The sequence below is a fragment of the Solanum stenotomum genome, chromosome 3 (genome assembly GCF_019186545.1).
Source record: "Solanum stenotomum isolate F172 chromosome 3, ASM1918654v1, whole genome shotgun sequence".
Lineage (NCBI taxonomy): Eukaryota > Viridiplantae > Streptophyta > Magnoliopsida > Solanales > Solanaceae > Solanum > Solanum stenotomum.
The window spans coordinates 18,297,180-18,322,713 of record NC_064284.1 but is presented as its reverse complement, the minus strand read 5'-3'; the positions used below and the strand labels follow the sequence as shown (position 1 = coordinate 18,322,713).

At 34.1% G+C, this 25,534-nt stretch overlaps 2 protein-coding genes across 2 annotated transcripts; one reads left to right on the top strand and one right to left on the bottom strand.

The window, feature by feature from the left end:
* The first annotated feature begins 3,901 nt into the window (after positions 1–3,901).
* LOC125860983 (G-type lectin S-receptor-like serine/threonine-protein kinase At5g24080) lies at positions 3,902–8,006 on the top strand. Its single transcript, XM_049541044.1, has 5 exons — positions 3,902–4,218; positions 4,976–6,339; positions 6,466–6,646; positions 6,749–7,202; positions 7,389–8,006. The coding sequence occupies exons 1-5, from the start codon at positions 3,950–3,952 to the stop codon at positions 7,725–7,727; spliced, it is 2,607 nt and encodes an 868-aa protein (XP_049397001.1). The 5' UTR covers positions 3,902–3,949; the 3' UTR covers positions 7,728–8,006.
* Positions 8,007–8,534: 528 nt separating this feature from the next.
* LOC125860275 (uncharacterized) lies at positions 8,535–24,603 on the bottom strand. The gene is made up of 20 exons (XM_049540203.1): positions 24,375–24,603; positions 23,939–24,091; positions 23,673–23,832; positions 22,458–22,776; positions 20,377–20,514; positions 20,064–20,256; positions 19,844–19,971; positions 18,705–18,914; positions 18,211–18,377; positions 17,422–17,500; positions 15,220–15,882; positions 14,731–15,095; positions 14,291–14,407; positions 14,106–14,210; positions 13,520–13,762; positions 13,377–13,445; positions 13,000–13,221; positions 11,013–11,123; positions 9,746–9,856; positions 8,535–9,054 (listed from the first exon to the last, which is right to left on the bottom strand). Exons 1-20 carry the CDS (start codon positions 24,469–24,471, stop codon positions 8,781–8,783), a joined length of 3,924 nt encoding a protein of 1,307 aa, XP_049396160.1. The 5' UTR covers positions 24,472–24,603; the 3' UTR covers positions 8,535–8,780.
* Positions 24,604–25,534: the final 931 nt, after the last annotated feature.

The following is a 25,534-nucleotide window of genomic DNA, read 5'->3' as shown; positions in this document are numbered from 1 at the left end:
TGCGTGTTTTTTTGTTTTTGTAGCTGGTGTTTTTGAATACAACAAATATATTATATTCCAATACAATTATGTAATGAGTAGCTAATTTGGGATACAATCGGCAAAATGTATGTGTTATAATAATTTATTGTTGATTTGTATTGAATACTGGATACAATTGAGCAGTGGCGGACCTAGAATTTTGTTCAAGTGGGTTCAAGTTACAAATAATCATGGCAACAATCAATAATAATAATTATCAGTTTTTTTTAATTATATCCTTAACAAATTATTTTGAGATGATATTCCTAACAAAAAATATACTCTATTAATTTTTTATCTACTTACAAGAAAATTTTCCACATATTTTCAATTTAACAAGCTACTTATTACTCATAAATATAAGACTAAAACTATAACAATTTTGAAAACCATAAATAAATAAAAATTAGTAAAATAATAAATAAATAAAAATGCACTATCCTAACTTTCGTGTATACCAAGTAAAAAGGAAAATAAATACATAATTTTGTATACTTCAAAAAATAAAACTAAGTACTACTCATCCGTTTCATAATAATTGTTTATTTTACTAAAATTAGTTGTCCACCTTACTAAATCAATAAAGCATTAATCAAAATTTTCATATATTATCCTTGTAATTAATTCTTTTTGAAAGTGTTACATTTATTTGTAAAATTCGCAAGAAGTTTTTAAGGGGTGAATTAGTAAAATTATTTTCTTCTTAATGATTTCTTAATATGCATGTAAAAAAGAAAATGATAAAATAATATGAATCTGAGAGAATATTTAAAACTATGAACTTATTGTCTAAATTATTGACAATTTTACAAATACAAACATAAAAAAAAAACACTTAACTAATAACTGAGGTTCGAACTTGGGTTCATGGCACGAAAATGAACCCATTCACCACTGATCCACGCCATTCATTGTGTAAAGAGTGGGTTCATTTTAGTTATATGAACGAACTTACAATTAATTTATATATGTAAAATACAAAATTTTTCGATGAAGTGGGTTCAATTGAACCCACTTGAACCACTATGGGTCCGCCCCTGCAATTGAGTAAGGATACAATTTTAATTTTTGTATCTGGTGTTTTTGAATACAACAAATATATTGTATCCCAGTATAATTAAGTAGTGAGTAACTAATTTTGGATACAATCAACGAAATTTATGTGTTATAATAATTTATTGTTGATTTGTAGTGAGTAATGAATACAATTGAGTACTGGTGGATACAAATTTATGTTTTAACTAAGGAGGAAAAATACACAATTTTCTAATAGTGCATTCTGGAAAAAAAATTCTAATACAATTGTGTCTGATATATAAATATGAATTTGTATGTATTAATGTAGTTATGGGAAGCATTAATTTTCTAATCATGCAAAATACGAAATTATTAAATATAAATGTATAAAAAATCAAACAATATATGATGTATGAATGCTAATGTAGATTACTACAATATACTAAAATCTCAAATATAAAAAAAGAATCACAAAAAATATCAGATAATAGTGTTTAAAAGACGAAATCTCACGAAATACTTGGTGAATATGAAAACAAACTCACATCAAAATTGAAAAAAGACGAAAAATTTAAAATACATAAATTCGAAATATAAAATACTTGGTGAATATGAAAACAAAATCACAAGAAATCTCACAAAAAAATTGGTGACTTTGAATTTACCTTTATAAATCATAATCTTTTGAATTAATTGAGAAATTTCTTGAACAAATTGTGAAAAATTGAAGAGTTAATTTTCTTGAACAAGAAATAAGTCAAAAGTGGTGAAAACAGGAAGAGAGAGAAAGTAGTGAGTTAGGGTAAAACCAAGAAAGATGAGTAAGTGAGTAGTGAGTGATTTTTTTTTCTTTTTTACTCGACAGTGATGTAGAAATTGGTTCAATGTGGCCTGTGGGCCTCATTTGAGAAATAAAAGAAAAAAAAATTAATTATATTAGGATACAATTTATTTCCTAAAATATTGACATTTTGACATTTTTAATAATAATTTTAAAATGTAGATGTTTTTAATAATTATGTTAGAGATTGTGACTAGTTTGCTAATTTTTCCTATAATTATTGCTTATAGCTATATATTGTCAGGATAAGATTAGGCTTAGCGATTTAAACCCAAAAAAAAAATTAAGAGCAGATATTCCAAATCCATGGAGTGACACAAATATATCCTTAAATTGCAACTGAATCCTCACCCAAAGGGCAGAGGTTGTAGCGGCTGCGGAATATCCTGGATTTAAAAAAAAAAATGCAACTGAACTTGTATTTGAAAGTTTGTAGTAGTTCTTTGAGTAGGTATAGTTGGGATTATTTGGGAATACTATACAAGATTTGAGGAGGATTGTAGATAATTTGAAGTCAAAATTCAAAGTTGAAATCGAATTGGAACATGCCACCATGACAATGTATATAACGTGTATACGTACTGTATATCATATATAATTTTCCAGTAATTTCCGTTTGAACAAGGATCACGTAACCTTGATAACTAAACAGAAAATAGCAGAAAGTTAACCTCAAATATAATATTTTAGACTAAGATCAAATCTGCAGTTACTTGTCCAGATAAACAACTTGTTCTATTGTTAGGTGTTGACAAAAAGCTTAATAGCCGGTGCCATCATTTTCAGTGTCAATTATTGGTACAACATAGTCAACATACGATAAGTTAAAAGTAGCCCACAATTTGATTATTTCTGTATGTTCGGAGGCTGCTTTAGAGTTGAGTTATTATTTGAATACAAATTAAACTTGTTACTTTAGCCCGAATTATATAAAAGTAATAACTTAAATTGTATGTATATTGTTAAGAAAGTATATAGAGTTCTTAATTTCCTACTAATGTATACATAGTTATATAATATAAATAGTATATTTGTAGGATTGCTTCTTTATTTGTTTCGTTTGTAATTAGTATAAAATGTATTGTATTTATACATTGCTTATCTAGTGAAATAAAATACGAAGTTATTTTTCTCCGGTTTCTAGTAAATGGTATAGAAGTAGACCCCATTGCCCCTTCTTGTTGCATTGGGGCCCTTAATCCACGCTCAAGATGAGTTTTGGACATGTGAGGAGTGTTAAGTTTTACATTAATTGAGAAAATGAGGTACAATGTTTTTTTATGAGTTAGCTTTAGAGGTTGAGTTAGACAGAAGAGTCATATTTCCACACACATATGTATTGGAGTTAATTGTCAAAAACATATGAACTATTATTTTTTTACGAGTTTCTCAATCCAACTATTAGTTGTTCTATTTCCCTATCTAAACTATCACCATTTATGTATTAAAACACACCTAGTTAAGTAGATGATGATATTTCAAGTAGGAAAAGTAAACAATCAATAGTTACCGCGTGAAACTCGCAAAAAGATAATTAGCTAATAATTGGATTATGAAACTCGAAAAAAAAATGACAATTTAACCATTATCTCTATATTTAATAAGATCGCATTCATTTTACTAACTCTCAATTCTGAATTCGCCTCTAAATACCTACATTTTAAAAAAAAAATGCATAGGTGTCAAAGCTAGTAGGAGTATATATCATGTTCTTGGTAGTTCCTTATATGTTGCTGAAGTCTATGAGAAAATGTGAAAACAAGAATAACTGCGCTCCAGCTTTTAAAGTTTGGCAATTTGGTCTATTTATAGTTGAAATGAAATCAACAATGATTTTAAGTAAACACGTGCCATCAAATAACATAACCGACCAAAAAAACATCCAAGAATTTTGGTCTTTTTTTTCAACTTTGTAGCTCAACCACCATTATCCACGTGTTGATATCTTTTTAACTCCAAATTTAGAAAGTCTTCTTTCTTTATTTATAAGGACCCTAATGTTTTACTCTAATTGAAGCTCATTTTCTTGATAAAAAAAGAGAATTTTCACTATAACCAACTTAATGCTGAATGGTTCAAATGGCTTCAAATTTGCTCTACTCTGCTTTTGCCTTAGTGCTTTTGTTGTTTCTAGCAGAGCTTTGTTGCTACATTGAGTCAGTTAGTGGGGTGGTTTTGGGTTCAAGATTGTTAGCTAAAGAGAACCAAGCATGGTTTTCTGATAATAAAACATTTGCATTTGGCTTCACTCCAACAACAGAATCACATGATCAATATCAATTGTCTATTTGGTTTGCACAAATTCCAGGGGATACAACATTGGTTTGGTCACCTAACATGTAAGTATAACAACTTTCTATATTAAGTACTAATTTTCTTGAAAAGCTTGTAAAATTAATACTCCGTCTGTTTCAATTTGTTTATCTTACTTTCATTTTTATTTTTAGTTTGTTTAAAGAAGAATGCATCTTTCCCAATTTGGAAACTCATTAATCTCAACATCTCGCATCATAGGTTTAAGATCACAAAATTAAAAAGAATTTTAGTACAATAAGCATACCTTTAGTTTAAGACCATGACTCCACGAGATTAAAAAGTTATGTTTACTTTCTTAAACTCCATGTCTAGTCAGACTAAGACAAACAAATTGAAACAGAGGGAGTACAAGTCATGCATTATAACATGTCTTATTCTCTATGTTACTGATTCCGCTTTTATGGAGTTTACACGTAGTTATCATTTAGCTGACCTAGTGTATAGAAGTTAAACTCACTATTTCTCCAATGTGAACTAGTATGGATTTCTTTTTCTTCAAAATAAGGGCAAGAAGCTGTGAATGTTAATGTGAAAATAGAATTTCTCCAAAATGCTTAAAACATGTAGACAAGTTTAATTTGAGTTAATGTAAAACTAGAATTTCTTCAAATGCTTAAAACATGTAGACATAAGTTTGAATTATAGGTTCTTTAGTTATGATATTAGACTTGGAAGAAATTAAGCAGAATGTATTCCTCCATCCCTAGTTTTACTAAAGCTTTTGCAGGTATATGTTTCTTATTGGCCAACCCTTTCATTTTGTGTCCATCATCTGAATAGAAACTCTCCAGTCACCAAAGACGCGGTCTTGGAGTTCGACAACACTGGAAATCTCTTGTTGACGGACAGAGGCACCACTGTATGGGCATCAAACACCTCAGAAGCTGGCGTTGAGACGGCTGTCATGTCTGAAAATGGCAACTTTGTTCTATACACCGACAACCTAAGCATTGTGTGGCAGAGCTTTTTACATCCATCAGATACTCTATTACCTGGCCAACCTTTAACCGCGTCACTAGAATTAATATCATCAAAATCGCCTTCCCTTGGAGGCTATTACACGTTAAAAATGTTGCAGCAGCCTACATCACTTAACCTTGGATTGACTTACAATGTGCCTGAGTCCCTTGATATGTCACCTGAACTTTACAGCAATTATTCTTATTGGTCAGGACCTGATATATCGAACGTGACAGGAGATGTTGTTGCAGTCTTGGATCAAGCGGGAAGCTTTGGTATTGTTTATGGCTCGTCTTTGGATGGAGCAGTTTATGTGTACAAAAATGATGGTGATTATGGAGGTCTATTCTCTGCTTTGAATCAATCTAATTGGAATAAACCATCTGTTTTAAGACGGTTGATTCTCGAGGCTAATGGAAATCTACGTTTGTATCGATGGGACAATGATGTGAATGGATCAAGACAATGGGTTGCAGAGTGGGCAGCTGTGTCCAATCCATGTGACATTGCTGGAATTTGTGGCAATGGGATATGTAATTTAGACAGAAGTAAAACAAATGCTTCTTGTACGTGTTTGCCAGGCACGTCTAAGGTGGGAAATGATATTTCGTGTTCTGGAAATTCTTCATTGACAGGAAAATGTGGACCTCATCATGAAAACTTAACTTCCCAGTTCAAGATTTCTACGGTTCAACAGACGACTTACTATTTCTCAGAATCATCCGTAATAGCAAATTATAGTGATATAAATTCAGTGTCCAAATGTGGGAATGCTTGCTTATCAAATTGTAACTGTGTTGCTTCTGTTTACGGTCTCAATGAGGAAAAGCCTTACTGTTGGGTCCTAAGAAGCTTGGAATTTGGTGGATTTGAGGATCCTGGCTCAACTTTATTCATCAAGGTTGATGCCAATGGCTCATTTGGTGTTAATGGTGACAAACAAAATGGGAATTCATCAGACGATTCACAGAGTAAACACGACAAGGTATTGATACTTCCTATAGTCCTAAGCATGACTGTTCTGATCGTGCTGCTCGGCTGTCTGTTGTATATCAATATCCATAGGAAAAGATCCTTAAAGAGAGCCCTTGATGGCTCTTTGATCTTATCAGGAGCTCCAATTAGTTTCAGCTATCGTGACTTGCAACAACGGACAAATAATTTTTCTGAGTTACTTGGAACAGGTAAAGACACAAGTATTATTTCATTTCTTATCCAGTATTACTCAGAAACACAGAAAATCCAAACTACGACAATTGAATTTTCCATCATAACAAGATTTGACCATAGTAATAATGTTGCGTTAACAGGTGGATTTGGAAGTGTATACAAGGGAAGCCTAGGAGACGGAACATTGATAGCAGTAAAGAAGCTTGACAAAGTTTTACCTCATGGAGAGAGGGAATTTATAACAGAGGTCAATACCATTGGCTCTATGCATCATATGAACTTGGTGCGTCTATGTGGATACTGTTCTGAGGGAACACGAAGGTAAGTAACTGATTTCGTTGTAATTTGATGGCTGAATTGTGTCAAAGTAGGTAAGCATGTCATATTACACCATTTAACAGCACAGTTTTTTTCTTCCAACAGGCTACTAGTGTATGAGTTTATGAAAAATGGCTCATTGGACAAGTGGATATTCCATTCATATAGTAACAGAGATAGACTGCTAGTTTGGCCTACACGTTTTCGCGTAGCCATTGGTACTGCACAAGGGATAGCGTATTTTCATGAGCAATGCAGGAACAGGATCATACACTGCGACATCAAGCCGGAGAACATACTTTTGGATGAGGATTTTTGTCCTAAAGTTTCTGATTTTGGACTAGCAAAATTGATGGGGAGAGAGCACTCCCATGTTGTTACTATGGTCCGAGGAACCAGAGGTTATTTAGCCCCCGAGTGGGTCAGCAACCGACCCATTACTGTAAAAGCTGATGTTTACAGCTATGGAATGCTGCTACTAGAAATAATAGGTGGCCGGAGAAATCTTGATATGACTTGTGATGCTGTGGACTTCTTTTACCCTGGATGGGCTTACAAGGTACTCAGTTGATCAACTTTTGTAGCTCATTTCCATTTCTTGATCAAGAGGTCACAAGTTCAACCCGTTTAAATAACTGCCTAGTGCACCAGATGGACCTTATTATATTATTCCATTTCTTGCAAACTTAAAAAACTACAAGTATTGAAGGTGCTGCATATGCTTCCTTTTTTGTTGTTTTTTCAGGAAATGACAGAAGGAACACCAGAAAAAGTTGTAGACAGAAGACTCGAAGGGGCAATCGAAAAAGAAGAGCTAATAAGAGCTTTGATGGTTGCCTTTTGGTGTATCCAGGATGAGGTTTCAACAAGGCCTACAATGGGTGAAGTGGTGAAGATGTTGGAAGGATCAGTTGACATTGATATGCCACCAATGCCACAAACTGTTTTAGAGTTAATAGAAGAAGGCTTAGATCATGTATACAAGTCTATGAAAAGGGAGCTCAATCAGTTCAGTTCCTTCACTATGACTACTCAGCCATCATCTAATGCTACATGCAGTTACTCCACTATATCACCTAGATAGTTAAAAAGTGGAACGATTTAGTAGGAAGTTTTATTAGGATTATGCAGCTGTAAACCCATTGATGCTTCAAATAACATTCAAGAGCCAGCAAAATTGGATTAGCATAGTGTATTCTCTTCCTTTTTGCCGTATCTCAACTAGGATTGAAACATAAGATTGTGTACTTGAAATAAAACATGCGTATGTAGAAACATTCCCAAAGAGGTTTGCATGATCAGTTATGAGTGCATTTTCTTACAAAACATGGACTAAATTTTTATAGCATTCAGATGCACTGAAAAATTGGTTGATAGTTGCAAAGATTTAAGTGTTTGACATCAAACCATATTAATTTACTATGATTTGGTGATGATAAGTGTATGGAAAAACACATAATGTATCCATTTGGTTGATCTAAATATAGGTACTTTTTAGCCCAGCAGTAATTATCAAGTCTTCTCCCAGATTTTTGATGGGGTACTTCTGACATAAACAAGGAGAGACAACATAATGTTGCGTTAAGATAATCAAATATGATGAGTGAACCATAAAAACCGTTAATAGATATGCTCGAGTCAGAGTCTATGCCTTCCCAAATTTTGTAATTGGCAGAGGTTTTTTTGTTTCATTTTTTCATATTTGAAACACTAACATATATCCCATGTGATATCTGTATCTATATTGAAAAAGCCAGGTTAGTGTTCTGAATCATATTTTCAGGATTTTAATAGATCGTTTATATAAAGATGTTATGTAAACTTGTGATAACAGTCGATTAACACAAACAAGTTGATATTTATCCAGTTAGAAGTAGTATGATGAGATATAAAAAGGCTTTAGATTATAGTGATTTAGTTAGCAACCAAAAGAGAATAAGCTTCGTCAATGCTATTATATTTCTACAGGTTGATTCATCACTAGCTAAGAAAATTTGTGATGTTTCTCCAGCTTTAGAATAAGTAAACAGGGACGATGCTTTACATTCATCTACACAATTGCATCATTAGATACTTCAATCATAAATTACATTTCAGTCGACCACAAGCTCTCGAGATGGGCTGACTTACCCTTGATTCAGTCATCATCCTCCACATCAATGACCATCCTCAGTCGCCTTCTCGATACAGTAATAATAGGGGCTTCAAGTGAAGCATCATCATCCTCGAAATCAGACAATTCAGAATGGAATTTGTCCTGTAATTGCTGATCACCCTGATTGCCAGGAGGAACATCTTGCTCACTGCTAAGGTCAGTTGCTAGGTTACCAGCGTCAACATCACCGTCAACATCTGAGGCAGTATTATTGAATCCTGCAACCTCCATTGCAGTAGCTTGATCAAGCTCCCCCCTTAAAATTCCAGAGAGGTTAAGATCATGTTAGTTAAGTAGGTCAATGGACCAATGCCAATGGATCTAAAATCATGACATGCTCTTTTGAGGAAAATAAGTCCAAATATGTAAAAGCACAAGAAAACTATTTAGAGGGAATTAACATCATATGTAAACGCTGATGCTACAATCCATCTGAGCTAACCTATGGCAAATATATAAAGTCACTGTCAGACATTAATGGTTCCTAGATTGTACATTATATATGCCTGTTACTGTGTCTGTATGGTAAATTCAAGCAAAAACAGCCTTACTTATACTTTGATGTGAATGTATATAGATGGCAAAACTTGGTTTAACAAAAATAAAAGTAAGCAAGGGTATCAAATTTAGGAAAGCAGAAGAGGATGGCCAAAAAAACTCAGAAGCCTAAGAAAGCTGGTATAGTAGTTCTAAAGTTCCTTCACAAAATAGAGGATTCCGAAAAGAAATTGGGATGAGGTGAGTGATGATATGAGGGGTTCATACCCAATGAAGAGACAACTGGCATAGTAGTTTTGTTAAGTTCCTAAGCAAATAGAGGAAGATCCCAAATAGCAAATAAGATAAAGTGGCCGACTATATAAGAGGCTCATAAAAATGGAGGATAAATGCAGTATCCACTGTGGTGCCAGAAAAGGTGAATCAATAAAAACACAGCTGTATTGTACCTCTCTGAGTCATAAGCATCTTTGTCTTCAATGTCACTTTCGCTGCTGGTCTTCATTGAATTTATATTTAGCTTCCCATCCTCACTCTGTGGAACAGCTTTTTGAGTTTTTCTGCATCAAATAAGATTATAATTCATTGCAATAACTATAAGGTGTCCTGCAGAAGGTAGTAATTTTACTAACTGAAAGCAACACCGCAATATATGTTGTGATCCCTCATAAGCCAACACGGAAAAAATCTACTGTCTACTCAAGATTATAATTCAATGACAGTCAGTTACCATAAAGAAACCCAAGTTAACTAATGAAAGTACCACCTTCCTGTGAAACAATTTTTTTTTATCAAGCAAATGATTTCATTGATACTCCCTCATTTTCACCTCTATCCTCCCAAACACAACCTTATTCCACACTCTTATGTCTTTCTTAAGCATCTTTAAATTTTTTGCAAGTCTGAAAGATAATCTCCCCTATAGCATATCTATCCCACCACCCAACTACTCTATCTCCAAATTATGTTGCCAGTGCCTAGTAGTCACATGTTCTCAAATCTGAAAGGTGATCTCATCCTTCTACCCCTATCAGTTTATCACCAGCTAAAAGAACTAGAAAGTTGTTGGAGCATAACCAAAAGAACCTAAACTTGACCAACAAAAATAGCTCCTTCCTTCCCTGAAAACTAGAAGGGTGTGGAGACCATGTCTAAACTTTATAAGTCAATGAATAGGACAACTCAAATAGGTAATTTTGATGCGTTGACAGAATAATAAGATTTGGTGACTGGTGAAGATCTTGATTTGAAGAAACATGGATCTGAACCCAGACATAGAGAAACTATTGACAGGACTCCAACTATTAATTACACAGTAAACACTTCCCTTGTATATTATCTCGCGTTTGAGAATATGGTGCTCCAACAATCAATGCAATGCACATCTATACTTGACATTTTCACCTTTTCAGATTGTAAATGAACTGACCAATCAGCATATATTTGTGCAACTTTGGTTGTACCAAACAAATTGAGATATTTCTATCAAGTAATGGTGAGGCTTGACCCACTCCTATCTTCACTTAATAACTAATGTGTCATATTTATAATCTACATACACATAAACATAAATCAGAATAAATCTACCATAAGCAGGAAGAAAGGGAGACAGATACCCACGACGACTTCTCATTGATTCTCAGAAAACAAATAACATGTTCAAAGTCATGTAAAGACTATGTAAAATAGAGGAAAAACAGACAAAAGAAAGCATACACAAATAGTGAAGTCAGCAATTCATCATCAGACGCATCTTTTGATGATTTTTTCCTTGTATTCTGGTTCTCTCCTCCTTCAGAAGTGCTTCCTTTCCCCTGATGTTTGCTCCTGAAACTCCATAAAACAATGAAAGCCCTTATCATATATTTGGTGGGAGCACATGTATTTGGTGGGAGTAGTGGTGGCAAATGGGCGGGTTGAAAATGGGTCAACATAAAATGGGTAATAATTCAACCCACCCATATTTGATATGGGTAAAAATGGATTGGGTAACAAATGGGTTGGGTAAAATACTAGTTTACCCATATTTTCATGAGTAAATAATACTCTACTTAAGAATTCAACATGGAGAAAATATTTTAGTCTTTTTTTAGATGAAAAATGTTGAAAATGCTTCATGTAGTTTTATTGTATCATAAAAGTAAAAAAAAAAACCTATAACTTTTCAATATAAAATAAATTTATGTAATAACAAGGGGAACATATTTTTAATTTCAAAATAAATGAATATTTGCATTTTAGAACTAAAACATGCTTAATGCACTTTAAGCAATGTCAATACTAGTACATGGTTTGCTTATTTTACACTATTATTTATTATTCAATATAAAATTAAACAAATAAAAAAATATAATTATAATTAACAAAAGAAATGTACATTTAAAATATATATTTTTGGAGGGCCAAAGACTTCACCTATTCAGAGAAAAATAATAAGTTTTATAGAAGAACATAAAAATGAAGAGAAGTTACAATATTTTTGGTGATATCATGAATTTTGAGTGAATAAAAGTTAGAAGCTTAACCCATTTGACTAATCCATATTTTACCCATATTTTTATGGGTTGAATATGGGTATCAACCCATATCTTACCTATGTAAAAAGTCACTCACCCAACCCATTAAAATATGGGCAGGTTGGGCGGGTTACCAAAATATGGGCTCATTTTGCCGGCACTAGGTGGGAGCATAGTAATAATTGTGTTCATCGTTCATCCAAAACAGTACTCCCAGCAAGATAGATGATAATGTAACTGGTTGCTATGAGTATAGTGCCTTTTAACTTCTATCTTACATGCCATTCAGTAACATCACAACCCAACTCAGGATGAGAAGGAAGCAGGAGATCAGTATCATTAGAATATCTTCTTCCACAATTTTTCAAAACTTAGTGGGTGTTTGGATTGACTTATTTTAAGTGGCTTTTGGCTTTTAAGCTCTTTTTTAATTTTGGAATTGTTTGAGAAACACAAAAAATGCTTTTAAGCAGATTTTTTTTAGGCTGAAAAAGTTTTTTTTAAAAAAAGGCAAAAGTTGGGTGTCCCCAACTTATGACTTTTTTTTTTAACTTGGTAACTTTCCCCAACTTAAGACTTTTAGCTTTTAACTTATAAGTCACTTAAAAAAGTCAATCCAAACACCCCCTTATTCTGAATCAGGAAGAATAGAGAGTGATCTGCAACGTGAATGGTATGTTTTTACTTTGCATATTCCAGATATACTAGTAGATTACATCAACAACAAATAGAGGAAACCGATTTCCACCAAAATTTTAGTTGGAAGATGGATGCAAATTCGAAAGTTTTTTAGGAAAATCTCTTCATTGTGCTGACACTAACTACAAAGGAATTACCATGACTGATGGTTCTCAATACGGTATTTGGAGTCACAATGCAGATAAAGACAAACAGCAGAAACTAGCTTCTGAACATGTAAAAAAAAGCATGAAGCTAGAACATGCTGAAAAAGGAGAGGAGAGGAGGTTTATTAGAACGGCAACTCCTAGTTTTGGATTTCCTACTGTGCTACCGAAGACTACTAGTGGAGAAAATCATAGGTGGGAACTCAAGGGGAAAGGATATGGTCGCCCATCAGTTAACACAGTGCACTGGACTAAATTACTCTGGAAGTAAGGAAGAGCAATCCACTTCTCAAGATAATCCAAATATTTAAGCTTTGTACGCATCAAAGAACTTAACAGTACCTTCTCATTGATAACAAAGTCTCATCATCAGAGTTGTCTGAACCTTTAGTAGAAGCATCACTTGCTTCATCCATCAATTGCAAGTTGGTTTCTAAACTTCTCTTTTTGGGGACATACAGGCCAAGTTGCTTAAGTTTTCGTGAAATTTTAGCAGCAGATAAAGTGCCCTCAGAATCAAGTGCATTGGCAATCATGTGGCTGCACCTCTTGTGATCTTTAAACCTTTCATAGTAAAACCATATCATATTATTAGTCCATATAAGGAATGGATATATGAAAGCCAGGGTCTCACAAAAGAAGTTGCTTTCTTATATATTTATGTTATAGAAGAAATATAAGTGGAAAATCTCGAGTAAATAATGGGCAATAGAACTCACTGCTCGAACAAATCTTTGATCTTTTGCTCCTGCTCCTGACTAAATGCCTGCACTCTCTTTCTAGTGTGCCTGAGAATGACCAGCAAGAATATTTAAAATCAAGTTCATGAAACATATAACTACACTGCTTTAAACACACTTACAGATGCCTTCTCTGTGAAGTACCCTCTTCTAGTATATCTGAATTTTGAAGTCTGAGATCACTTTCTAGAACCTTTTCTTCATTCCTAGGTTTGTCGGGAGCACTAGCATTTAATGTCTTTTTCTTCCGTGGGATTTTGTATCCCAACTGTTTAAGTGCCCTGGTAACTTGGAGAGGTGAAATCTTTCCATCTGGATCAAGGGCTTCCGCAATGAGATCACAACAATTTTGACTATCTTTATACCTGGAAATCATACAAGAAAGGGATCATCATTTGTGAAAACAATATGAGCAAATAGTAGAATACAACGATTTACGAATTTAGATATTTTCTTGAACTTATTTTTACAACTAACATGTGTCACCCTTCAAACATGAATTATTACTCCATAGCTCCCAATTCTACAGCCTAATTTAACATATCACAAACACTTAGGAAAGAGACTCAACTACTATGGGGCAATGTAAATGTGGGAGCTAACAGGGTACACTCGAGGAGTCGAGGTATATGCACAGTTCTACTTTATCATTGGTAGGATTAAGAGGAGGGTTTCAAGAATACAAACAATGAAACTATATATATGTACCTCTCAAATAGTTGCTCAGCTTTCTGTCGTGATTCATCATTAAGAGCTTGTAGTTTTCGTCTTTTAGGTTCTCTCTGAGACTCTTGTTCAACTGACTGCTTCTGTCTGCAATAAAAAAACACAATAAAGAAGACGGCAAAAATGAGAAATCAAGAAGAGAAAAAAACGAAGAATGAGGATCATACTTTTCCGAATGTTGTTTCTCATTCATTGCATAATTTTCATCATTTGAAATTGATGCTGGGATTTCCGCTCCCTCTCCCAAACTTTGGCTACTCCTATTTGTGACCTCTGCCTTGTTTCTGTGAAAAGCATTGAATTAAAAGATTCTGTTGGAGGAAAAAAATTGACTTGGCTGTTTCTCTTATGAATGAAAGACCTACAACTTTGTTAAATGCTATTTTATCTTTTTTTAATAGGAAATGATCAAAATTTAGAAAAAGAGAACAACTTCAAAATAAAAAGTCATTTTTTTCCCAAGTTTATCAAGTCTGTCACAAAAATAAATTCACAGTCGAAGTAATACATAATTCAACATATGAAACTCTTATTTTCTTTGATTCAAGGACAATAGCATTTAACAATCAACAAAAGCACTCTTGTGGTATTAGTGCAAACATCCTACCTGACAGCGTCTGAAAAATCTAATGGAAAATCAGCTTCATCATCACCAAGGGCATCAGCTAGACTTCGGCGAGTCCATCCATTTGCTTTAGATGAGCCAATTTCACCAGTCATTTTAACACCAGAACTATTTTTACCATTCTTAAATTGAGATAGATCCTTTAGCATGGAATCGCAAGTGAGATAATGACACTCTCGACGTGACTTCCAAAAGAGAACCTCTATGAAGAGCAGGGGATTACTCTTCATTTTGCGCAGCATTCTCCTAACTAAGTTTGTCAAAAAGAAAACAATGCTCTCATATTCTCTGCAAGGCCTAGACTTTTGCTCCTCCAGAATGTCATAGAATATGGTGAGGAGAGATAGCTGTATATCAAGCAGAAAAAATTAAAATGAGATATGTTACGGAATCTTCACATTAATCTTATCTCAAACAGAAAGTTTGATTGCTTTTCAACAATTAAAAGCAAACAAAGTTTCAATAAATTACCTGGTATAGCATGGGAGAAAGTTCGAGATCATCGCATATTTTCTGTAATATGTGTATCACAGAATTATTTGTAATAATGGAATTGCTTTTGTAGTACTTTAGTAACCAACAAAGATTATGAATGGTGGAGTTGTTTGCAAGAGTAGAGACCAAAGCAGATATTTTGAGATCATCTTCTGTAGTCAACACATTTTCATCACCAGAAGAATAATCCCCGCCATGATCATACTCGTCATTAACATCATCAGAAAGTTTTTGTTGCATCTCTGGCAGAGTGTTCTGGTGTCTTCCTGACTGAGCTTCTAGAGGAACAGGTTGATTCACCTGATCTAGGATTGTTATATCTTCTTCTCCCTTTCCAACTACATGAAGATTATTTGACTTTTCACTTCCAGAGCCTGCAGCATTATTGTGAGTTGTATCAGTACTCTCAACCACCATTTGATCTTCGTTCACCGTGGTACATCCTATGTGTTCATCAACCTTATTGGAGTCTATGGCATCTTCTCCATTGTGAGCTAATCCAGTATCTCTAAATTCATGACTAGAGCCACCAACAGGTAGCCCAAAGGAGGCTGAATCTCTAATCAATTCATCATCATTTTCCTTCTTGTCACCTGTAACTGCAGTCTTCGGTCGTTTCTTCCTCAACTTTTTCGAAATCTACACAAAAATAGATCCTTTTTCGTCAATAGGTATCAGATGCTGAAGCAAAAAAAAAAAATCCATGAAATAAACTATATTTAGCATCTATGGAACTTAAGGCAGTAATGAGATATAGATCCTGCTATGGCATATTTCTTTATGTTGAGACACCCAATAAAGAAAGAGACGGGGCAGGTCCTCATACATTAAAGTGAACTAACTCATATAGTATACCACATGACTCTCACTATAGGAACTATTACTTTATAATATGCTTAGCCCTCTTACATACACAAGACTGCAACTCCAAAATGGCTGATTAATAGACCATGGTATTTGATTTGTCAAATACATCATTATTGTATACTCATATATATAGCGCAACCCAATTTTTATTTTTTACCTTTTAAAAAAAAATAGTGTGGAAGAGTTGGCCAGAGAGGTGCCACCCAACACCAAATGAAGCTATCTTGCCTCATCACCATTATATAATATAGTTCGAAGCAACAACCCAGATGGCACCATTTATGATATGTGGAGTGCACAGGGATGGAACTTATTCTTCAGGAGATTGCTAAATGACTGGGAGATTGATAGAGTAGCAGATCTGCTAAATAGGGTTGATGACTTCAATGGCACAACTGCTGAACCAGATACATTAAGATGGAAACACAATATTGATGGGCAATTCTCTGTTAAAAGGGTTTATAAAATGGAAGAAAGGTACAGCATAGAGGGCAACCAAAAATATGGAGAAACTTATGAAATAGTCCATCCCCAACCAAGGTAAAATGCTTTACTTGGTTGGTGGTTAAAAGAGCATGCCTGACACAAGAAGTTTTGAAGAAAAAAGGGGCCATCATAGTTTTCAGGTGCTTCTTATGCAATGAGACAAATGAAACAAACAGCCATCTATTTTGACACTGCACTTTTACCGCACAACTTTGGTCTCTATTTATCAACATAACAAAGACAAGTTGGACTATGTCGGAGCATACTGCAGATTTGCTTAGCTGCTGGATAAAAAGAGGCAGCAAAAGTCAAAAGAAGTGGTGGAGGATTATCCCACAATGCATCTGGTGGACAGTTTGGAGAGAGAGAAATGGGAGGTGTTATGAAGATAGATCCAATTCCATCCAGAAAGTTAAATGAAATTGTATAATATCTTTCTACTTTTCGTGTAAAGAAGTAGGTTTAGAGGATATAGATCAGTTTGTAGATTTATTAAGATCTATGTAAGTATCTTCTATTCTATTTGTTTTTTTTATCTAACACTTTTTTATGGTGTCCAGCACCCCCCCCCCCCCACTACAGCACTACCATATAAAGATAAAAGGATGGTTTTGCTTTAGATGTGGAACATGGATCAAAGTTGCTGCTATCTTGTTGTGGCATCTACTTAGCAAGTATCTGCAGGCGAATATGAGCAGCTGAAGTTTGATTACAAGTGACTGAATCATTCAAGATTACGAATAAAAGACCCTAGAAATAAATATTAAATACAAAAGTAATTGCTTATTATAATTTAAAAGAAATACAAAAGTTACCAGGGAATACCCTTAATGAACCATGTGCTTGAAGGTTCTCCATCAGCTTTATAACTGTATTGATAATTTCTACCAAATCAGCAAGGTAACTGGCAATAACAGATTTAAAATATTAGTAGAAGATTATACATGCTTTAGGTTAGAAATACTTTTCTCCAAACACACACAACATTGCATTAACCTGGTAAATTGCATGCAGTCAAAAAACAACAAATAGCACATTTTTTTCTTTAACAAATAGCACATTTTGATTCATGCTGACATGGTTTCATGATTAGTGCAGTGGAATTTAGAAGCGCCAACATAACAAACTTAGCTCATAGACCCTTTGTCTAGACATGGTTTATACTTTCTAAATAAGGTTTCCTGTAGCTAAGAAAATTCAAGTTTAAAGCTTTTCTGACATGGACAAAAATTTATAGTTATCAACAAGAAAATATACTTCAAAGTTGCACTATTGTGAACTGAGCCTACAAAACAGCTCCACCTAAAGGTTGGAACTGAAAGCAAGTTTTTGAGCAGATTCCAGCAAACATGCTAATAATTTTATCCATAGAGATAGCTTTACTGAGGCAGTTGAATTACATAAATACAAAATAAGAGTGCAGTGCATAACACCTATTAAGATCTTCAATAAACTAAACTACAAGTTCATTTTCTCCTTATTCATAACTCAATATTGGAGTCATGAGACTTGGTAGAGGCACCACATTGACTGCATTCTTACTCAACTTTTCTCCAATTTTCAGGAATAGTATAGTTATTTTTTTTTAAAAAAAAAGTGTGTCAGAAGGGAGACCTTCTCGCTTGCTTATGGGTATCAAATGATTTGATCTGGCTCAAGAGAAACTGGGTCATCCCTTCTTCAGTTTGATCATAGAATAACTTGTAAAGAAGAATTCGGGATGTTCGATGCTCCTTGGAATCTTCTGGAGACTGCTTAAGCACCAATTCCAGCATAAGAAGCTGTCAACCAATATGAGTATAGTCAGAGAAGGATCCCAAAGTTTGATTCAGTCATAATATCCAACATGTTAGACCAATCCTTAAGCTGAAGCAGATATTAAAGCAAGTATCGAGCAACAGCCTTTGGGCTGGGAGCTGCATACTACTAAAGGTGTAACAAATCTCATTTTCTTCTGTTCTATGAATCTATCTCCTAGAATATGCATGTTGTACCTACTTAGCCATGCAGAGGCATCTCAAAAGGTACATGCATCCCATTCTTTTCATCAATGCTAAACACTAAACTTAAACAAGAGGAAAGACCCAAACTTTGAGAAACGTGATCACCATAGTTTTAATAAGAGATCCTGCCACATAGAGAAACTTGCAGTCATTTGTCTCCTTCAAGGTCTCGAGCGAAAAACGCCATCTCGAAAGAACCAACTGGAACATTGATATATTTAAGGACTCGGCAATAGGACCACATATACATCCTCTGAACAGTGTGCTGCCAGCTCTAGAATCCATCGGTTCTTGGGCATCAACTTCTTCGTGGGGCTGATTAAGAGTCAAGAGAAGATTGAGATATGGGATCACAAAGACAAAACAAGGTAAATGGAAACTACTTAATGAAATTCCAACAAAAGAGAAAAGCACAGAATTATGCAAAAAAGGAATTATCCAAGAGCCTGTATCATTTATTATTACATCTTGGTACTTCACTTTTTAGTGCCTCAACTCTAATGATCAGACACCAGAAATAAGTGGTTTAGATTAGATCCTCAATGTTCTGAGTATGACAAATTTAAGTTCTCCATATTCTAGATAGCTTCAGATTCGTACATAGATCAGTAATACCAATATCATCTAGAAATGATGATCATGAATCATGAAGCTTGGTACAAATGAAAGAGGAGTCTATAAATGTTGTTTAACTGGTAAATGTGTACCCATTCTCTGAATAGCTAACATTCAGTTGTTGACTAGTCAGTCAAACTTCCCAGTGCAAAAGTTTGACAGCATAATGTTTTTACTAATTTAAACTTTACACTGATTAATGATTAGATGAATTAATAAAAGTCACTAACTAATCAAATCTGATCATGACGTAAATGGACTTAGGATCTACTTTATAAATGTCTGAATTCATTGCAAACCCTACATAATAATGCATATCCCGCGCCTAAATTAGCTCTGTTAGATGGATATTCAATGTCCAGTAACACTAGTGTTTCCTCACTTGTTGGAAGCTATATGCAACAGCTGTATTAACAGTCAGGCATGACTGGAGATTATAGAAAGCAGATCAAATGTTTCAAAGGATAAATATTCCTGTTAGTAAATAACCCCCAATTTCATTATATCTATCAGTTTATAGAAACTGAAGTTACTAATAAGAGACGGTAAAAGGAACAGTATTGTGCATGTTTACAGATAATTCAGATACACAAACCATATAACATCATTTGCGTAAAACTTTGCTTTACCTGATTCAAAAACTTCTTGTACTGAAAAGAAGTAACAAACTGAGCAACCTGAAAGAAAATAACAATATCGCTATTCTGAATAGCATGATGTTCTTTTTCAATGTCATCACGAACGGACTGCATCAAGACTGTAATGAGTTAAATTAGAATGGAAAAATAAGTAGTGACATAAGAAGCGAATGAAGTGAAAGCAGAGGCATCATTTAACCACATATCTTACCGTTGTATCCCCCTCCTAGGAACTGGTTAATAAAATCATAAAGCAAATTTAGAATCTTATTGTTAGTTGCTGGTACTCTTCCTTGGTCCCACACAGTCCTTTTTGCCGGACCTCGGTGCTTCGTGTGAGCTATTATCAGGGGATCATTAGAAACAGAACAAGGATTTCCCTTGATTAAAGTTTTAGAACCATCCTGTTAAATAAACAAGTTAACATTAGTACTAGTACAAACTATGGTTCTTTATAGTACCATTATTATACCATCAGTTCTATTGTGTAAAATCCCATTTCTTTATTCAGGAGGATAAATTACCAGGGAAAACCGTGTAAAAGTTCCGCTGAACTGAGTATAGCAACCCAGGTTTCGTTGTCTGATAACTTTTCTCTTTTGACGTTCTTCCTCCATTATATCTTTGAGGGAGTTGATTGAAATATCATTATCTTCATCTACCTGATGAACAAAATCCATTGATGAATCAGAAACCACCGAGGGGGACCAGCTGCCAGGAAAAAGCTTCTTCACCATATGAACAGTCTAACTCAGAAAGTGTCACAAATGCATGCAGAAAAACATATTTGCTCTACTTGATGACGCCTTCCTCCAAAACTTCATAACGTTAAGGCAATTGCTAACAAAGGAGGAATTTTCTTACTGCACGGCTGATCTTTGGGATGCACAAAAACCTTTTAGTCCTCATGATTAAAGGAAAAGACAGGCCAATGAGCATAAAACTCACAAGGCAAAGCAATAATTCCTTCTTATGCTTCCTGAAAAGTTATTGAGTCGGTCTCTTCACCTTACTCATGCACAGGGGCAATTCTGTTTAAAACTTAAATACAAGTGACAACACATTAAGAGATCTTTCATCTTCTATTGGTACAACTACGCCCAAATCCCAACCTAGTCAGTCTTGGCTACATGATTCTGACTAATTCCGTTTAATTTCATGTGTCTTAGTTTGATTCAACACGAAATTTAAGAATATAAATTAGACTTTGGAATTTTCTGGTCTGAACTAAAGGTGTACATTAACTAAATATACATTTTGAGTCTTGTGGTCTTAAAGATGCCATCTCATTCTAATAATGATGTATCATTAAGGGTAAAATAGGAATGTTGGAATTAAAATCCTAAATATAGAAAGAGAAATCTTTCTGAAAAGGACTTAAAATAAAGTAAGACACATAAATTTTTTAAAAAAAGGATCATGTAGTTCTATTTAGACCCATAGCAATCCAATATTTGGATTCTCTGGCATTTTAGGTTCTCCACATTTTCTACTAAAATAGCAATATCTAACAAGACAAAGACTTCTAATACGATTTGATTACTTCACCAAAAAAAAAAATTGTATCATTTATTGGATCACTTTCTTCCATTGTATGCTAATTTGTGCGGAGTCTGCATGAATTCCTAGAGATTGTAGGTCTTTTAAGACAATCCTTCTATGTGATTTTAGGTTAAGCCATCCTGTTTTAACACATTTTATCACTGTGATTTCATACATATGAATTAGTGTGTCTAGAAGTTGACATACAACAAGACGAGACTATCTTAATTCTTAAGCAACCTTTTCTCATTTAATCCACAATGTGTGCTACTTGCACTTTCTACCGAAAGTGAATATTTCTGATCTAGTCTAAAATTGTATGTTCACATATCTTCACATTCACATTCCCTTGATATTCATTTTGATACATAACATTGTCAACCTAAGAACCATTCTATAAGGACTATGTTTTTTAACTCATTTCTCTCCTGTGAATTGATGATATAGTTATTTTGGTCGAATGGGAGACAATATACCTTGATATTCTTGATCATTCTTTGATTCAAAGCATCAATCGATCTCAATTAAAAAAGTAAATAACATTTTAAAGAACTAGATTTTTGAAAGGTTTCCTCTTATAGCATATCACTCCAGAAGAACTTTCCCATTTCAACCATCCTACTCTGATTCTATATGTAACATCTTTATCTATCAAACCATTCTCCTAATAATTCAAAAAGATATTAAGATTTATGTACAAAAAAGTCATAAGTGAGTGCTCTATTTTATCTTCTCTGAGTACTAAATTGAAAAATATCTCTATCTTTAAATGTACATACCAGTTTTATTGGATGTCAAACACAAACAATGGTCAATGAATTGTCATTCAATTTTTACCAAGGAAATTAAGCGTTGTCAACCAAAGTTGCTAACCTATCCCAGCTTGCGTATAGCATTCTGGTCATAACAAGATCAGCCCAGTGTACTAGTGTTTTCTCTAATCAAAATTATAATTTCATCCAGAAATGACAAAAGGGAGAAAAAGAAGGAAACAAAACAAAAAGAGAAAACACTAGAAAAAATTGGACTCAATTTGTGGCCACGATATTGAAAAAAGACTAACCTTTGGATCCTTGAAATGTGCTTTAGCAATCAACTCTGGAAGCTGACCCATAAATATATAATAGAACGTCTCCAACAAGAGCAAATTATCATGACGAAGATAGCTACAAGCGCCACCAACTTGTTGTGAAAGAACTAAGATGACTTCCATTACGTTCTCTTGAAACAAGAGCTCCAGAAACCTGTCTCTGAGAAATACAAATTCTATCATAGAACCACCAGATTTCTGCTGGGTTGATATGTCTTGGATAGCCAAAACATTACGAAATAAAGTGAGCACCAGCTGCACCATTTTCCAATCATCTTCTGTGAAAGCCTCGCTGTTGACATGGTGAGATAAGTTTGTACCCAGAATAACTTGTATGAATCCATGATGAAGCAGTAGTCTATCTTATGTAAGCTTAACATTCTTAGAGTTAAGTACAGAGAAGACAACAAAGGACTATGACATGTCAGTGTGAGTGATAAATAGCCTCTATAACAGAATGTTAATGAAACTCCGGAAAGAAAATATAAATTGCATTTCTTCAAAGTTAGCCTAATAAAAATATGTGGTAAAGGCAATATGAGTATTGGTACTTTGGCATGGATCTTTACAAATGCACTTCAAACTTGAAAAAGGTTAAACTTATCATACTGGATACATGCACGTATCTGATACCCTAGTTGAGTCTGCATCCATGTAAAGCAGTGCCTATTTTGTAAAGTGGAGAATGACACAAATATGTCACAACTTCAAAATGATTCAGCTAAAGAATAGGACTAGGTTACAAGATTGGATTAGCTTGTTGCATGTGTTAATTTTAGAGTATGATAGCTATTAAAAACAGTAACCTCTAATTTTCTGTGGCAAATGCACTTGCCAATTTGACCATTATGTCACTTGCCTTCACGGAAATAAATCCATAGGTTTTAGAAAAACAATCCTGCTAAGCAGATAACGGTGAAATTTTCAATAGACATATTCTTAATTTCTATCTCCAGAAACCATTTCTCAAAGCTATTAAAACACGAATGTTATATACCTAATACTACATGGGTCAGACCAACTTTTTACATCACTCTAAGGAACACATTCTAGCCGTCAAACATGATCCCAGTTACCAATTTGACATGTGTATGTACAACAGCATATCCAATGTAATCCAACAAGTGGAGTCTGGGGAAGGTAGGATATACAAACAAAAATATGAAGTCATAAGATGATTGCAATTACCAAGCCAAATTTTCCAATGGGCTTTCCAAGAGAGACATTATCACTGGCACAGCTTCACTAAAGGTAATTGATGATTTTATTCCCCAGAGAAGCTCTATCTGTTGCGGTATGTCATTTGATGTAGACTCAATAGGCATCGTTAGAAACACCATAACTTTTACTGTACAATAAGACAGAGAGCAAAGGCGCACATAATTAATATAAACAACAAATTTCATGTTTCCTGATATAAAATGAATGGAAAATGGATAAAATAAGACAGATACCTGCATTCAACAGCAGATTTCGATCATCTTGACAATATTCAATAATGGGAATCAAATCTTTTCCCACGATATTCCATTTACATACTTGCTTGAAAACTTCTCTTGTTTGAGGGTCATCTCGCCTTAGAAACCTCAACAAATCCTTCAAATTATCTGTCAAGGAACCAGGGTAACAAATAACCAAATTAAACAAAACCATCCAGACAGCTCAAATTCAACATCCAGTTACAAACTTAACACCCCCTACACTAACAGAAACTAATACAAAGCTAGAAACAGAAATCAGCTTAGATGAAAAAATTTCATCAATCAATCATATCACTCTACTCGGCCCACTTCAGTCCAATAATTAGAAAAAAATTAAAGGAATTGAACGAACAAACAGCCATTTGGCTTGAACTAAAGGTAATTTCTAACTGTTTTAGTAACGACAAACCTAGGCAGTAATTTCCTTTGGTATAGCCGATTCGATTTCCATCATCGTCCTCCTCAATGATCCCAAGGCCAGCGCATATTATTGACAACCCTTCCATTGATTATGAAGTGTTTGAAGTAATTTTTTTCTGGATTCAAGTATAATTGGGTATCAAATGGGATCTGGGGTGAGCTTGTATGGTAGTTTTGGAAGAAATTTTTGGATCTTTTTTACGAACTGATGAGTAAGTGTTAGGGTTTAGATGGCGCCAAACGGGTATCTGAAATTATTTCCCGCGCTTTGGAAATGATAAGGTGTTACAAGGACCACCGAAGAAGTCGAGTACCCGTGATGTGGCAGACTGTCATTTTTTCTTAACATGGAGAAAACCTTTTTTCTCTTTTATTTTTTGTTTCTCATGGCAAAAGGGAAAATGCTCTAAATTTAAAATAAATCCTTGTTTTAGGAAATAAACTCAACAAAACTTATTATTTCTCTTTCATAAATTCTTTTTTAAAAGGGAGCTTTCAGATATAAAAATCGCGAAGTTTGAAAGAAAAAAAAGTACTATGACAATTTGTTTTCAAGTTTTCTTGAATAAAAATCTATCAAAAACATTTTTTCATTTTCTAAGATAGGAGTAAAATATGTGTATACTCACCCTCCACAAAGTTCGTTTGTGGAACTACACTAGTATGCTTTGTGGTTGTTATTTGTTTTCAAGTTGAAAATGATGTTTAGAAATTGGGGCTGTGTTTAGACATGAATACAATTTGGAGTTGTTTTGAGATTTTGTGAGTGATTTGAGTGAAAATTGTGAAAATAGTTTTTTTGAGTTTTTTGAATTTCATAAATTTTAACAATTCTATATCTGAAATAATTTGCAAGTGTTATTTTAAAAACGGAAAAGGGTCAAAATTGTCCCCCGAACTATATGAAATAGACCATTTATACCCTTCGTTACATTTTGGGATAAAAAATGCCCCTGCTGTTATCCTAAGAGACCATTAACACCCCAAATTTTTGTTGACACGTCGGACTAATCCTTCCACCTAAGTGTTACCAACTAGGATTCACTACAAAAGAACTAGACATTTAGCGGCAACAACAGTCGCCACAAAAGCCCAGAAAATCGTCACTAAAAGTTTTTAACATTAAATTCTAATTTTGTGTTTTTTTCT